This window comes from Astatotilapia calliptera, chromosome 20 (genome assembly GCF_964374335.1).
Source record: "Astatotilapia calliptera chromosome 20, fAstCal68.1, whole genome shotgun sequence".
Taxonomy (NCBI): domain Eukaryota; kingdom Metazoa; phylum Chordata; class Actinopteri; order Cichliformes; family Cichlidae; genus Astatotilapia; species Astatotilapia calliptera.
In genome coordinates this window covers 12,516,768-12,532,872 of record NC_137441.1, presented here as the reverse complement: position 1 = coordinate 12,532,872, position 16,105 = coordinate 12,516,768, and the positions used below count along the sequence as shown (strand labels likewise).

General features: G+C 39.2%; 1 protein-coding gene and 1 long non-coding RNA gene across 3 annotated transcripts in view; one reads left to right on the top strand and one right to left on the bottom strand.

Moving 5' to 3' along the window:
* Nucleotides 1–3,198: 3,198 nt before the first annotated feature.
* On the top strand, nucleotides 3,199–11,515 carry LOC145423267 (uncharacterized). The gene is made up of 2 exons (XR_013904353.1): nucleotides 3,199–4,231; nucleotides 8,361–11,515. It is a non-coding gene; the product is annotated as an uncharacterized LOC145423267 (long non-coding RNA).
* The window catches only part of LOC145423265 (cadherin-4-like), a 246,877-nt gene continuing 237,597 nt past the window's right edge, over nucleotides 6,826–16,105 (bottom strand). For both annotated transcript variants that reach the window (XM_080295542.1, XM_080295541.1), the window contains 4 exons: nucleotides 15,202–15,438; nucleotides 14,003–14,142; nucleotides 13,755–13,919; nucleotides 6,826–11,209 (listed from right to left, as the gene is read on the bottom strand). In XM_080295542.1, coding sequence (XP_080151668.1) covers nucleotides 11,003–11,209; nucleotides 13,755–13,919; nucleotides 14,003–14,142; nucleotides 15,202–15,438 — 749 coding nt within the window. In that variant the 3' untranslated portion in view covers nucleotides 6,826–11,002. The remainder of the gene's footprint in view (nucleotides 11,210–13,754; nucleotides 13,920–14,002; nucleotides 14,143–15,201; nucleotides 15,439–16,105) is intronic.

The window sequence follows — 16,105 nt, the reverse complement described above, 5'->3', positions numbered from 1 at the left end:
GATGGACAAAGGCTCAGTACAAATGCAACAAATGAAATTGAAGATGTTTGCTTAGGCAAACAAGACCCCAGCACAAAATTTGATTTTGGCCTTTTTATCTCTTTTGTTCAAACTGTGACCTTTTTTTTTCCTTTTTTTTTGAAAAATAGAAGTTGTCTATTTTTGTCTGCTGTTCTGTTGTGAGTGATGTAACCTTTAATCTATACTACTATAGATGGATAAAAGGACTGTGGGAATTTAGCTCAAAAAAAGTTTAATGGTTGTAACTTGAATTGCAATGTTTAGTAGGTTATCATTGTGAATTTGCTGAAAACCTACCTGCAAGTGTCACTATAAATATATATACAATGATTCTTACGTGAAATTGGATTTTACAAATTCCAGTTTGTTTTCAGTCTTGCCTAGTAATACAAAGGTGTGTGCTTTTCAGATTTGATATTCATTTCAAATGTAAGGCACTTTTTTGTGAGCACTTTGATTTTGTTAAGGTTAATTTGACCATGTGAAATGTATGTTTATTCACAAAATATTCTGTTTCTGCTTTTAATTCAAGTGAATAAAACTGAGTTGAAAAAACAAATTTATTTTGTCATTATTTTAATAATTAAATTAGTTTTCTGGTAATTAAAATTATGATTTAGTTGAACTTGAAATAATCATTTCAATTCGAAAGAAAATCTAGCTCAAATGAATGACATTGTATTGAGTTGAACCAACCAAAACCTTTCACATCTTATTAATGTAATTTTTTTCCTTTTAAATGTGTTTAAGAAATTGTGTTCTACTGACTCAATTTAATTAAATTGTCATGATGTATGTAGATTTGGTTGAACCAAAATAAATGTATTACGTGGAAAACCTGCCATCAATCAAATTGAGTTCATCCAATGACTAATTTTTATGAGTGTTCCTAGGAAGATTGGCAACTGTCTTGAACGTTTCCCACTTGTGAATAATGTTTCTCACTGCAGAATGATGGACTTCAGCTTGTCTGGAAACCATCCTATAACCCTTCACTTTTATAGCTGTGCTCCTGTTGCTGATGATTATTTAATCAAGTGCTTGTGATTCGCAATGCTTGGCTGCTACTTACCCACTTAATTTCTATGGAAGTAGTAACACACACCTTCGATGTTTTGGCTTCATTTTTGATAAATAAACAATGACACAAAGTAATATATCATGCGTTGTTGTTCATCTGAGGTTGTATTTGAACAATTTTAAGACCTGCTAAGAACCAGATGATTTTTATTGTCCTGACACATAAAACCTTAAATTAATAAGTCAACAAAGTGTGAATCAACAAAGTTTAGTGTCACAACTTTTAAATATGAAGTTTAAAAAGAGCCATCCAAGTGTTTTATGAAGATAAGTATTTTGGCAGGAATGCTAGGGCATTAATTACCTTAATTTATGATGCCATTAGTATAACTATAATGCTAGTATAAATTATGTCTAATTGGCCTATCACTGGGATTATGGTAGGACATCAAATATCTCAAATTCAACGTTGTTTTGCTTTGAATTTTCATTTTGATTCATGGTAACAGGGATTTTTAATCAAAGCATTCATGGTTTCTGACAAATCTCTGAAGAATAATTGCAGATGACATTTATAATGGTCATCAACACACCAAAACATTTTACACACAGGGATGAGAGAAGGTTAAAAAATAGATGAGTCATATACCAATTTGAGGCAATTTATTTGATACTTTTACAGACTGCATGGTTTCTCAGACTCATCACCAAACACTGCTTTGGATTCTTTGTATATTTGTTGCTTTCATAAAAACAAAAGTGTTTCAAAGCAATATTTTTTTAGCAATAAATTGCTTTTCCAGTGTTTTTATGCCTATTTGCTGAACAAGCACCTGAGATGATTCATTCGTGCTTTTATGGAGTGTTAAGATTCGCTCATTGCGACCTCTAAGTCCAGCATACAGGTACTCTGTTTTTAAAAGGTTGCATTTACTGTTGATGTCAGTCGCATTAACGTCATGAGATGCTGTGATCAGTGGTGGAACATACAGTGCTTAATCTCATCCATATTTTTTTATGACGACATGTTTCCTCCTGGCAACAGTTCCATTAGCAGTTGTGTGTGTCTATGTGTGTGTCTCCCTCAAATGAGCTGGAGGACGGAAGCCAAAAAAGAAATCCAACCAGACAGGGACTTATATTTACATGTATGTTGTTAATGAATGAAATCAAGCTTCTGGTGGTATCAAGAGAGAGAGAATCTGCTGTTCATTTAAGGTATTTTTAATAAAAGATATGGTAAAACATGCATCTACTGCTTCTCTGTTAAATGAAGGCAGAAATGGGAATGGGAAGAAAGAGCATAGCCTAGCTCGCGCTAAAGTTAACAGAAATCTGCCTAACAGAATAAAACTAGACCAGATAATTCATCTTGTTTATTCTATATTTTACCTTTTCCTAAGTATAGATTACATTACATCCTGATATACTTAGTTGACTTTTTTCAAAATCATAATTTGATATTTGTGTTGTGTAGTAGTTAGCACTGCTGTGATTAGCCTCCTAGCAAAAGAGTCCTGATTGTAAATCCATTGGCTGCCTGTGCCTGCTTTGGCTTCCTCCTACAGACTAAAAACATGCACGTTAGTTTAATTGGTGATTCTTAACTAGTAGATGTGAATAGTTGCCTGTCTTTCTCTGAATAAGGCCTCCAACAAACTGGCAACCTGTCCAGTATGCCCGATCTCTTGGTTAGCCTGGATTTGACAAGTGGGAGGAAAATTAATGGCTAAATAATTTGCTAGGTGGTGTAAACTGCTATCTGCATTTTTGTAAACAATAAGGCTATCTGATAGGAAACAAATCAGCTTAACCCATAAACTATGACCACAAAAAAGCATGTGCAATTAAGAGGCTAAGTGCTTTTATTTCAGTTAGGGTTGCCAACCGTCCCTTAAAAAACGGAATCATCCCGTATTTAGAAACAAAAGTACTCGTCCCGTATTGAGCTAATAAGGGACGCACTTTGTCCCGTAATACAGTGAGAGTCAAAAGTAGTCTATAAATGTTTATGGAATTAACGCTTTGTTGGAAAACATAATTCCCAGCCCCTCTCCTGCTTTGTGACCAATGAGCTGACAGCACACTTATGACGAGTATGACGATTCAGATTACCGCTCATCTCATTGGTCGAGGAAAGGTCGCTTATGGAGAAAATACCGGAAGACAACAGATGACCACAACAAGAAGCATGGCCAACAGGGAAACAAACGCCGACACTGCGGTGCAAGTCTCGGACGACAGTACACCTAAAGCTGGGCAGACACTGTGCGATTTTTTCAGTCACGTTATTCAGCTCCTGCTCAAACTGCACGATTGACTCGCAGGGCTTAGAAGTTGGTAGGTCACGATGCAGGTCTCACACTATACCGCCCGATGCTCTGATGCGACCTGAGTGCTCACACTGTGCCTCCATAACATGAAGGTTATAACAGAAATTCTGTCGCTCTCTCTCTCTCTGTCTTTCACTCACACAGACACGCACACCACCATCAACTTTGCTAAATTCCTAATGAAAAACATTGATCAGGCAGCTGTGATTGAGCAGCAGTGTAGATCCAACTATTTTCACAGTTGTTGTGGTCGTGATCATTTTGTGATGCCACATCGAAAAGGCTCGGATGAGCTTTCCAAAGTTCTACAAGTTGTGCCTCCATCGCTTGTGTCCAGATCACACGCTGAACAGCCGTGCTGCTCCGTCTTTTTCACCGACGTTTACGTGTTTGCGCGTGAGCAGTGTGAGCGGCTGTGGTGACACCCTCACGAGCGATTGATGATTGGGAGCTGGTCGTGAGGTGTTAATCGCTTCTCGTTACCCCACGTATACTACACGATGCACGATGAAGGCCAAAATCGGTCCGATCACCAAATCGGTCGCACGACTCAAAAACCGTCTCAAAATGGGCCAAAAATCGCACAGTGTAAGCCCAGCATTAGCGCAGCAATGTTTGTTCGCTCAGAGAAAGAAAAAAAAAAAAGCTGCAAAAGTACAGGGAGGAATGGGAAAAGAAAAACACCTGGCTGGGAAAATGCACGATAACACCTATAAAGCGCACTGCACTGTGTGCCGGCGCACTTTTTCCATAGGCATGCTTCTAATGGTGGGCACATGAAGAACATGAGGGGCGTGAAAGCTCGGGGAACCCTTAACCAATTTTTTGTCCACCAGGCCACGGCAGAAGCAGATATGGTATGTAAACACTGGTTTGTTTTTTTAAACCCTCTGGTTAAGGTTAATATGGGCATGTGCAGTGAATATCAGGGCTATGTGGCCAGAAGTGTGATAATATAATTTATTTTGTGTAATAAACAACTGCAAGGATAGATGATTACAACAAATAGATGACTAATACACACACAAAAAAAGCTAGAAAATTCACCACACTGGGAAGGGTGAAGACAACTGGGTCGCCCAGCCCTGGCCACGAGGTGTCCCTTGTTTTTTTTTTCAGGGAGTTGGCAACCCTAATTTCAGTACAGTATGCTTCGAAGCATTTTCACTGCGGACCCACTTGTGTTTCAGTTGAACGTCAACAAGTGAGTTTTCCATGCTGTGTGAAAAGGTTTCACATCTGACTTTGCATGCCTCACTTTGATCTTGGCCTTAGAAGAAAGTTTATACAAAAGGTTCATTTTAGAGACTCAGGGAACCAAAGTTTTCCGCCTAGCTCTACATTTCTTTGTCTTCTTAGTTTCACACTTGATTTTATTTCCATCTCATTGAGCCTTGCGCCTGTTGCTTTTTTTTGTTACTTTATCTAGCATACCTAAGCATACATATATTCTCACACATGAGTTAAGACTTAAAATAGATCCCCTGGCTGAATATTGAGTGTAGGATATCACATTTTTTCTATGTAATTAACTATAATATTTTAATAAGGCGCCATTCATTGCCCACAAAGTTCTCCTCAATGTGTTACACAGCTATTTACTGTATGATAAAATTACAGATATATTGAGGACCTGACAGTTTATCTATACCTTCCACGTATTTTGATCACGTTAAATAGCACTTTAAATTCCAAAAGTTGTGACTGATAATTTAAGCAATATTCTGATTTTACAAGACAGACAAGCATTCAAACCTAACACGCCTGTTCAGGTACCCAGAGAAAATCCAATGCAAGCTCCAGCAGCAAGTTGAACACAGAAACCTGTTGCTTGGAGGTGATGATGCTCACCATACAAATGTTCTCTCTGCTACTAACAGGGAGGGACAAAGTTTTATATTTTTACTTATTAATATGTTAGTAGAGAATTTCTTTAAAAAGTATTGGAACATGTTATTTGCTTGTGCTACATATTCATATACAGAATCTATTATCTCAGCCAGGAGAGCTTGCAGTCTTTGGGCAAGCCAATCTAACCACCAGCATACTGAAGAGCAGATATCAGACTGGGATCAATCTTCTCATCTGACTCTTGATAATAAAGCAAATAAGGACATTTCCTGAAATGTTGAACTAATTTGAGATAAGATCTCTTTTGGTCAAGTGTAACATTATGAACATTTAATCTCTTTTGAGACACGGGGGAATGTGCTGACTGGAAAAAAATAATAGCTAAGGATGTAAAAGCAAGTTGCAGCTCCGATCCATATCACATGTAAACCACACACATGTATAAATCCAAACAGGGTAAAAATTCAGCATGAGGCAATTCTGATAGTGTTGTGACTCCTGCCTGAATTAATCCATTCTGACTTACCTGTCAGAAAGTCAGATAAGTCAACCTGTCAGCCCAGCAGCCTGACTGGTGGGAGAGCAGGAGCGGGTTTCGCTTTTCCATCAGTATTCTCGTAGTTTGCAGAGAAGATTTGTGTGTTCATGCGTTGTTGTGTAAGCAGTGTGTAACAGCAGGGTTTATTCTGTCTGCGTGTGCATTGGCGTGCTCTGACAGGTCAATCAATGAGGAGATGCAGTCTGCTGTTGGTTCATTGAACTGCTGTGGTAAAAGGAGAGCAAGTAAGGGTCATCTCATCCCGTTCCTCATGCTGCTTTGACTGCTCGGATTGATTGCTAACCGATTTGTATTTCTATTTTTACGTTACCTCCGATTGGCCTGATAGACTTCATCATTGCAGATTTTTTTTACAATGGAAATATTAATAATTACTTCAAGATGCAATGCCAGAAATAAAGGAAATGAAATGAAGCTCTTTGTGTTTTTCCTGTCCGCATTTCATCTCCCTTCTGCTTGGAAATACTTCATTATTTCACCTTGGAAGATGGCTCTGTCAGGCGCAGCTGACAAATGAACAGCCTCAGTTGTGTTGATCATTTTAGCTTACATTTTTTTCAGCGCTGGCACTAAACCTAATTTGAAACACAACATTCAATCATCAACGTATAAAGGGATGTGAGGCGAGGCACATCATCATTTCTAATTCTCTTTGATTCTAATTCTTAGTCTGTTGAATTGTTTCCAGTAGTTTTCCATGCAAATAACATGCAAAGTTTTTTTTTTCTTCCTTCAAAATTACATTAAAGGCTTTGTAAAAAGACTTTACTGTCATTTACGTGAAAATATGCACATTAAGGAATATCACTGTCCTAATGTTTAGTGTAAATTATATAGCTTTCTTATCTGCACAAACAATCAAGAGTGACAATTTATTGTCGTGGAAAAAATGCGTAAGAGAAAAACTTTTCAGTGTACTATTTAAGACAAAAAAATAAAGGTCTTTTCACAGCACATTAGCACTTTAAAAACAAGATGAGTGCGAGGAAAGGCGACGTGTGCAGGAATCAGCGGGTGACAAAGAAAAGACAAGAGGCAGTGTTCTTACAAGGAGGGGAAATTTTATTTATAACACATGGTGCTGACAGGGAATCTCCAGCTCAGCGTCTATATTACAAGGTTGATCTGCAAGGCTGCGCATGTACTGTACGGTATTTGGAAACCAAGATTGCAGTGGCACTATAAACACACGCTTGAAACAACAGACTCGTTCCCTTTTGGTTTTTTTTTTGGTTGTTGTTTTTTTTCTTCATTTTTTTTTTACAAAATGGTACAAACAACAATACAAAATATTTGTGCTGTTGACAATTTACAAAAGAAGTCTTTTGACTCAATAACTGTGCAATTTTTTTTTAAAGTTTTTTTCTTTAATCTCCTCCATTTGAAACAATGTGACTATGGTACACCAGAATGCCTTCTGGACTGCAGCGCCTGTCATGCGGGCTGCAACACTTTTTGAAATGTAGTATGGTTACTGTAATAGAACTCATCTGTCCATTATAAAAAAGACACATGCAAAAAGCTCCAATTGTACAGTTACAGTTTGGCTAACTTTGTCTCTTTAGCTTCAAGCAAATACTACATTATGTACACTTGGACTTGAATAGCATTAGGATAACTCTTATGAAACACTGCTTCTCATCTTTGTGTTTCTAGCCTTTGCAGGACAATAGTTTGGCTTCTGTCGGAGCGTCCCGTCACGCATGTGTCCATGGTCAGGCAGTGTCCAGAGTGAGATTAAATGTCCCTTAACCAAAGCAGAAATCAGGGTCGGACTACAGCAGTGCAATACTTCTTTCTTCCTTCAATCTTGTTTGTTAATGTTTTCCCTCCATTTAATAGAGGGACAAGACAAGTGGACCAGGTAACAATTAATGGCCAAAGCTCCTTTATTTCCCCAAATAAACTGCATTTTAATGGGGAGCCAAGTCTGATGCAAACCACTGATATATTTGCTGCTGTGTAACTGTGAGTCATTAACATTCAGTATTGTAATGTCATTGCGTTATCTAAACAACGCGGTTCTAAAGGTCAGTTAGGTTGTCTAAAGTGGGGCCTCGTGTTTCGTCTGGCCCTGAATCTGGTCTGAATGTCCAATAAGAAAGTACGAGTAGTCTGTGAAGCATGTCTTTATTCTACGAACACTGGATGGTCATCAGCAAAGTCGCAGCTTTACTGCTGGATTAAAACAACGCTGAACGGGCTCATATATTATAGAACACTCACATATATACAGTAAGGCCTAGAGGAGTGAGTGTGTGCTAGTATAGACTGTACAAGTTGGTTTTAAGTGGAGCCTTTTTGCTAAAAATGAAGCAAAAGTTGAACAGCGACACGAGTATGGCTGTAAGCTCTTACAGAATCCTACAGATTCTTTTAAATGCACATGGCTTTTTGTGAAATATAGTTTGCCAGGTATTTGTTTTAAACAAAACTACGGTGAAAGGAAATGCAAAGACTGCACGGAAACAGGTAAATCATGTCATCAAGTGTATAAAAATGTTCCGTATATACAACACTTATGTCAGAAATAATCACAAATAGCAGAAAGTAACAGCTGTGTTTATTTTGTGTAGATATTCTGGAGGCTGAGGAGCAGTCGGATAGATAAGAGCTTATCCAGCTGTAAGCTGGGGGAACCACTCTGTTTCTCATGTCTGAGCTGAGAGCTGCGCTGAACATCGCCACTTTCTGGCTTTACAATGCAAGGTTTGACCTACAACTACCTAATTTTAAGAGATTGTTACCCTGTTCGCCTTATTAATTACACTTATAGATGCTGCTTTCCCTGTTCATAGTTGAAAATGAACGTTTTAACTTCTGTTCAGTTTGCATAAAAAATACATTTATCTCATCACAAGTCAACTTTCATACATCCATTCTGAGGGCATACTTACTTTTTCCATGTCATCACTTTTCACGTTTATACTTATACTGTATATTTAATCTGTTTAAACCGACCAGGTGAAGAACTGAAAAGCAGCAGCAAGAAGGGGGAAAAAAAGAGTAAGATTCCCGGATCCTTCTTGTCATATCATGTGAATGTGACTGTTACTGATATTTCCACGAAGCAGTCATTATAATCATTATTTATAGACGATCTGGTCAGTTCACATGGAGCTCAAACGAGCCACCACTGAGAAGCGTTTTAATTTGCACTTGGAAGATAAGGAAAGATTAAACCTTTCTATCTGTAGCCAGCGTCTGGTCCCTCTGTGAAATGTTTTGGGTATTTAAATAACATAAAACAGAGACTAAAGCTCCCCCCCCCCCCCCCCAGTTCTCTTTACACTGCCCTGAAATATGATTACAAAAACCCACGGGTAGCGCTGCTTTTTCATTAAGTCACAACAAAAACTGCCTTTCAAAATGTCTGTCTCATAGAAAAACGTTATTACTGAAGCTTTAGTTTAGCTTTTTCTGCTTTGATAAAGTGCAGAATTTCTTATACTTTCCCTTCTACTAACTTCTTTTTAAAAACCTCTTGAACTCAAAGCCAAAAATTTTAGGAGAAAATTTCAGATGAATGAAACGCTGCCTGAAAAGAGACAGATTGTGAAGGCACTAAGTCCCTGGCTGAGGCTCAATTCCCACAGTTTCTCTGACAGGGACCAGCACCAGAGTTTGTATATTAAAAGTTTGTTGAGAAACAACAGTGAGTCAACAGACGGATAATGAAAAAAAGGGAGACAGAGGGACTCAGAATGGGGCCTGGACAAGATAACTGTTCTGTAAGTAATGCTATCAGAGCTATTTAAAGTTATCTGGTAGTTTCTTCATAAATGTACATTTAATATAGTTTCTGTGGCGCTTTTACTGCATGATAACTGGTGCCATGTTATTACCTTTAGACGCAAATATCTTGCATCTAAGTGACGAAACGGTTCTCCCACTGAAACGCTACGTCCAGATGAAAAGAATCAACCTTTTGGGATTTGGATGCACATAAACACGCAGACTTTAAGTTATCCTAAAGGCAGAATCATGTTAAATACCTTCATTTTCCTAAATAACCCTCACCTGTACATACATAGTTAAACATTACAGAGGTAACACGTGTGACTTGTCAATCTTCAAATTTAGTAACAAGCCGTATCGAGTTTTCGCTGCAAACGCAGGGAGCTCAAAACAAACACAGCTGCTATTGAAGCCACGATAAACAAAGACACATAATGCATTTCTTCTCTAAGACAGTCCTGTTATGTATTTTTGTGATTTAATTCATCACATTCAAGTTGGCTGTGATCTAGGAGCACAGATATGCCTGACTTGAAAAATTAATGATTTGTCCATAAGTTACAGACACACTGTAGGCCTATGTACAGTACGTCTAGCATAAAGCGCCCTCGTTGGCCAGTCACCACTCCTCTGAGACCAGTACTGAGATCTCCCGCAGCTACCACAGCCCTGCACGACGGGAGAAATGACAAGGGAGGTGTGAATTAAAGGGTCAGGGGGTCATATGGGGGCGTGTAAGTCCAGAGAATGGCAACCAATCCTGAGTTAGCGGGAGTCAGCTAAAATACGCACCACTGAAGGCACTTTTTTAAACAACAGTGCTTCTGTTCTAAGTAATTCAAGTTCAAGAAAGAATAAACCGAGGCCCTTCGTGCAGGAAGGACTTTCATATCGATGTTCTTGTTCTCCTTTTCTTATCCTTTGTTTGCCTCAGACAAAGCAAGCAGCTCAACCTAAAGCTTCTTCAGAGAGTCGGGCGGGGGCTGACAGCGAGGGAAAAGCGATGACCCTCGGGAATAGGGAACAGCTTGAATCGAAGAGGGGTGAGGATATAAAAAAAATAAATACAAATAAAAGGCTACACAAACATAGGTAAAAAAATGAAAATCTGACAAGAGGAACTTAAACCTAAATCTAGCATATAACATTCAAATGGAACAAAAGCACAACAGTTTGAAAATTAATGAGAAGTCTGAAAAATCAGAGCTTCCATTTCAGTCACAGACAGGCTTAGAGCAGGAGACGGTTGAGAAGAGCACCCGAAACTGACTCATGGCGCTGGTCCTCTGTGGTGGGCAATTTGATTGGTTGGTTGGTTGGTCAGTCCGTTGGTCAGTGTGAACATGTCCTTGTTATCTTGTGTTCAATAAGGATGTAATAGCCCCTTGTTTTAGGGGTCAGAGCATGGCAGGCCAGCTGACGGGACAAGGATGTGTGTTTGCGTGTGTGTGTATGTGTGTACGCGTGCGACTGGGCAAATTTAATCATCATCCCCTCCTCCGTACATGTCAGCCAGCTTCTTAAATCGGGGGCCCCAGTCATTGAGGTAGTCATAGTCCTGGTCTCCTGTGCTGGAGGAGTTGAGGGAGCTGACAGAGCCAGCGGTGGAGCCGCTACCCTCGTAGTCAAACACCAGCAAGGAGTCGTATGGAGGAGCCGTAGGATCGTTGTCTGCTGCTCTCAGTCCCTGAAGAAGACGGGAAAGCAGAGAAGTCAGCTGTTAAACTGTTGCACTACTTTATGTGATTTGTATGTTGAGCGATATTCCTCAAAGCCATTAAACTCAGCGTTGCATCAAACTGACATTTAATGTAAATCATGCCCTCATTTATAGCATATTTGTGTATATACTGTAGCATTGCATAATTAAATAATGTCAGCTTGTTCAAGGTGCTGTGAATCGTACCTGTTGTATACATGGGGGTCTTTAATGTACCCATACTTAACATTGTACAAAATCATCTTTATGTTTAAGTAAAACTATCAAACATTACAGAAATTGATGCATTCATTTAGTTTTTATACCTCTACATGTACATGTGAAGCTAACAGAAGAACCTGATTGCTGCAGGTTTTACCTAAAAGCAGCTGGGTAGCATTGTGGTAGTGTCACCTTTGAAGCAGCAGAACAGAGTTCCCAGACACTGTGCGGATAAACAGTCAGATGCTGGGAAACCCGAACATGAATGGATGGAGTTATCAGAAGCCAAGATGACAGACATACAGGAAAGCTCCACCAGAGGGCAAGAAAGCAGAAAAGCCATCAACATGTGTGCCCTCCCAATCATCAGAAATGTAGTACATAGGAGGCACGATCCAAGATGAAACACAACACAGAGGCTGTGATAATGGCAGCACAAGCACCAGATTCATACACAGGACCAAAGGTGCAGAGATGCCTCTGGCAAAGTCCTGCACATTAGTGCAAGCTCAGCCAGTTTAAAGGACCATCTTTGCTGCACACTGATTAGATACACTGAGGACGGCAGAGGTAATACCCTCCAAAGCTTAACTTGGTGAAGAACAACCGGATTCTAAATAACAAATCAGCAGAACAGAGTCAGAGGGAAGCTGTGATAGATATGGCAACCAAAGCTGAGAGTTAAGTCTTAGAGCATCCACAACATATATGCTAATAGACCAGTTTGACCTTTGTTTTGCATTGTTCTGTTTGGTTTAGGATCTTCTAAATCATAGTGCATAGAAAACCACAATAAAAATGTATTCTTAAAGATTATGCTCAGAAAAAAGGCACAAGAAGTGAAAAGATCTTAAAGAATTACTAGTTATTTTTAGAGGTATGTATCATAGCAAGCTAATTTAACAACAACAAAACAACCTTTACAGGATCCACAGAAAGCTTTTGGTAAATATCACTGGTTGTAGAAAGTATGGTGCATCCTAAAGGACTTATCTCACCCTGCTCATCAGCTGTTTGAATGTCTGCCCTCAGGCAAACGCACTAGCACTAGCACGCACTACATGATTAAGAAACAGGTTTGTTTGTTTTTTTCAAATCCCAGAACCACCATCTCACTGAACTCTGCTCTGAAATCACACACCATAAATCAGTAACAGACCAATTCAATCAGCACCTGCTGCAATACTATTTACTATCTACTATTTATACACAATCTTCTTAGACAAGTGCAGTATCTTTATAAAACTACTGTGGCCACTTTTGACTCTTTTAAAAATATCTGAACATCTGGAACTGTGTTTGTATCTTTTACATACCTAATAAGTTCAATTTCTTCTTCTACATAGTGACGATATAGAAATTGCGAGTGTATATGGTTGGTGTGGAACTTTGCTTCTCAATAACAGGCCAAAAGTTACTGAGCCTCAGCCACAACATTATCAATATTAACAATGACAGGTGAACAAGCGAAGTTTCTCATGCCCTTACGTGTCATACTGTTTACACAGCACGATTGGCACCTACACAACCTCATTGTGTAGGTGCCAATGATTGATCCGTGAATACAAATACAAAACTCAGGAGCTCTTTGTTTCAATGTGCGATCATCCCTTTTCATCAATACTTTGACACAGTTTCATAAATAAGATATGACGGGGTCTTCATGTTATCTGGCAAGGCTCGATTCTTTGCTCGCTTCCAAGAATGATAAATTGGGGCCATCGACCTGAAGGTTAGCTAGGTGAAAAGAATGGACTTCATCCTTTTCAGTCACATAATGAGAGATACTATGGGTAGAAACCTAAAAAGCTTCAATCGGTCTGGGCACAGTGCATGGCAATATCACCATGTGTTTGCTGTGTTTGTGTTTAACCAGACTGCTGAAGCGAGCTCAGGTGAGTGCATGTGTGAAAGAGAGAGAGTGAGAGAGAGTCAAGGCTGGATGGATCAAAGCTGAACAGCTGCCAACACCTCTCGAGTGTGAACGTGTTGTCACAAGTCTGTCAATCAGCATTTTCTCGCATCAGTGTTCCAACGCTGGAGTTGTGTGAGTGGACAGTGCTCATTTGTACGTGTGTGTGCGTAAATTAACCCGGCACGGTGAGAGGAGCTGTAACATAAAGCAAAACCTGTCGTTCCCATCACCCTGGTAGAGTTCTACGTTTTGAACAACATTCAGAATAAGTAATCACGTTAGGTGTCAGATTGACGGAAAGTAAAAGTGAGTGGTCCATCTTATAGCGGGAACAAACAATCTAGTAACAGTGGAGCCATTGTGCATGCAAAAGATAATGTGTGCTTATAAATCTACCTCATGGATGAAGTCTCCGATGTCTCCGGGGTGGGGAACAACAGGTCTGATCGGATACTGGGACTCTGGGATGATCGGACGCTCATCCACCCTGCGGACACCAGGCGGCTTGCTGATGATGTGCTCCAAGGAGTCGGGCTGCTGCAGCTGGCTTAAGTCATAGTCCTGCAGAGAAATCTAAGTAAGGTACAGTCTGAAACAGAACGCGTATTTGTGTATTTGAGCAAGTGCGTCTCTCAGGATCTCACCTGGTCCTCTTCTCCTCCTCCCTCTTCATCATACTTGAGGATGTTGTCCCTGACATCATCTTCAGGGTCAATGAGCAGTTGCTTTGTCTGCCTCTCCTTCTCTCTGCGCTTGATCCACACCACAAACAACAGCACCATGCCTGCAATGATACACACATGAATGTGAAAAAACCCTATGGTATGTTGCAACAACCTCTAAAAAACAAACTAAAAGCAGACAATCAGATAAGTACGTAGTAAGGTTGCATATAAGCACAGAGTGCAGATGCTAAACATGTATAGCGTTTAATACGTTTAGCACGTTTGTGTCGGACTTGGCAACATTTAATTAAATGTCGGTTTTACTAATGCATCCTGAGGAAGCTGTTCGCCATTCGTCCTGAGGGATAAAAGACCGTCAAGAATAAACAACCTAAGTTTATGTTAACATGACAAACTGCAAAGTACAATGACATAGCTATGCCAACACAAAACCACTTAGGGAGCCGGTTGGTGGATGAATGGGCCCAGCAGGCAGATGGCTGCTACTCATAATTTATTTCCTCCAAACAGTCCCTTTAACCACAGCCACTATGACCTTTCCCTACTTAATCATACGGTTAACGTTTCAGTAATATGAATCATGACGAACAATTTTTCTTTGTTATTGCGTTTCATTTTTTATCCTTAAGTTTTTATTATCTTTGTAGTCTTATCTATCTATTTATATATTTATGGTTATTTCTGTGTGATCTTGTGCTTGTATATGTCATCACTGCAAAAGCTTGGTGTGCTGTACTTGAGTAAATAACAAGAAAACAGATTCAATTAGAATTCTGGGTTAATAGGAGTTATAAGATAATAGAAGATTCTAAATAATCGAAACTTTTAAAACATTTGAAATGATCTATTGGGATTGCCATACACAGTGTGAACACAGCCGCAACAAAGTAAGGCAAGACTGATAGTAGCATTTTTTCTCTACCAGGAAAAAAAAACACAAAAACATCTCATCCAGAGATGCTGGAGAAGATTCAAGCACTCCAGGCATTTATCTATTATACAAACTGGTGCTGATGTTATTGTATTGTTAAATATTTTATGTCTGTGCCATGTACTACACTTTTTTGAGGAATCTAATCACAGACAACTTTTCTACAGCAAATGTGTGGGTACGTGATATGTTTGAGAGCATCGCTGAATGAATAGCAAAAACTCACTGAGTAGTATGATAATGCAGATGAGGATGGAGATGATGGCTCCAGTTCCAAGGCCAGCAGCTGCCACGGCCCCGAGGGTGGTGCAATCTCCGTTTTCATCGCAGGGACACACCTTAACTTTGATGACTGACCTGTTGGACAATGGAGGGTTCCCGGAGTCTGACACGATTACAGGGACTTCATACACTCCAGGCTCTAAATATATTTGATACCGCAGACTCAAACGGGCAAAATCACCTGTAAAGGGAAAAGAGACATTACTAACAATCACATTTCATTTTTCAAAAGGATTATTTTTTTCCTGGGTTACAAATAGTTTAAATAACCGTATCCTCAAAAGTTGATTCTGCTCATCTGGATGTAGAGTTCTCCCACTGAAAACGTTACATCAAGATGAACAGAATCAACTTTTGGGGATTTACTTACCTGGATAATTGAGCATGCATCAAGACATAAAATAACTGTAATTTACATGTTTTATCTACATTTAATAACAGATATTTGTAAAAAAAATAAATAAATACTGCAGCCATTTAGTGAAACTTGCAAACAAAAATATAGCGTAAAAGGCAAAAAGACAAAATTCAAATGAGCATATGAATAGCAAATATTTGGTACGAACACCTTTATTCTGCAACACAGTCTGAACACTTAGGCAAGCTGTCTTGTAATTTCTTTAAGTAGTCTTCAGAAACAGTTCTGCAGACTTTCTGAAGGACACTGAAAGCTCTTCTTTATATGTTGACTATCTTTTGTTCTGTTTTCTGTCAAGATGATCCAACACTGCTTCAATAATGTTCAGGTCTGCGCTCTGGGGAGGCCATTGTGTATTTCCTTTATCCAGATATCTTTTTACTGCATTGGCAGTGTGTTTGAGATCACTGTCATGCTGAAAAATGAAGCT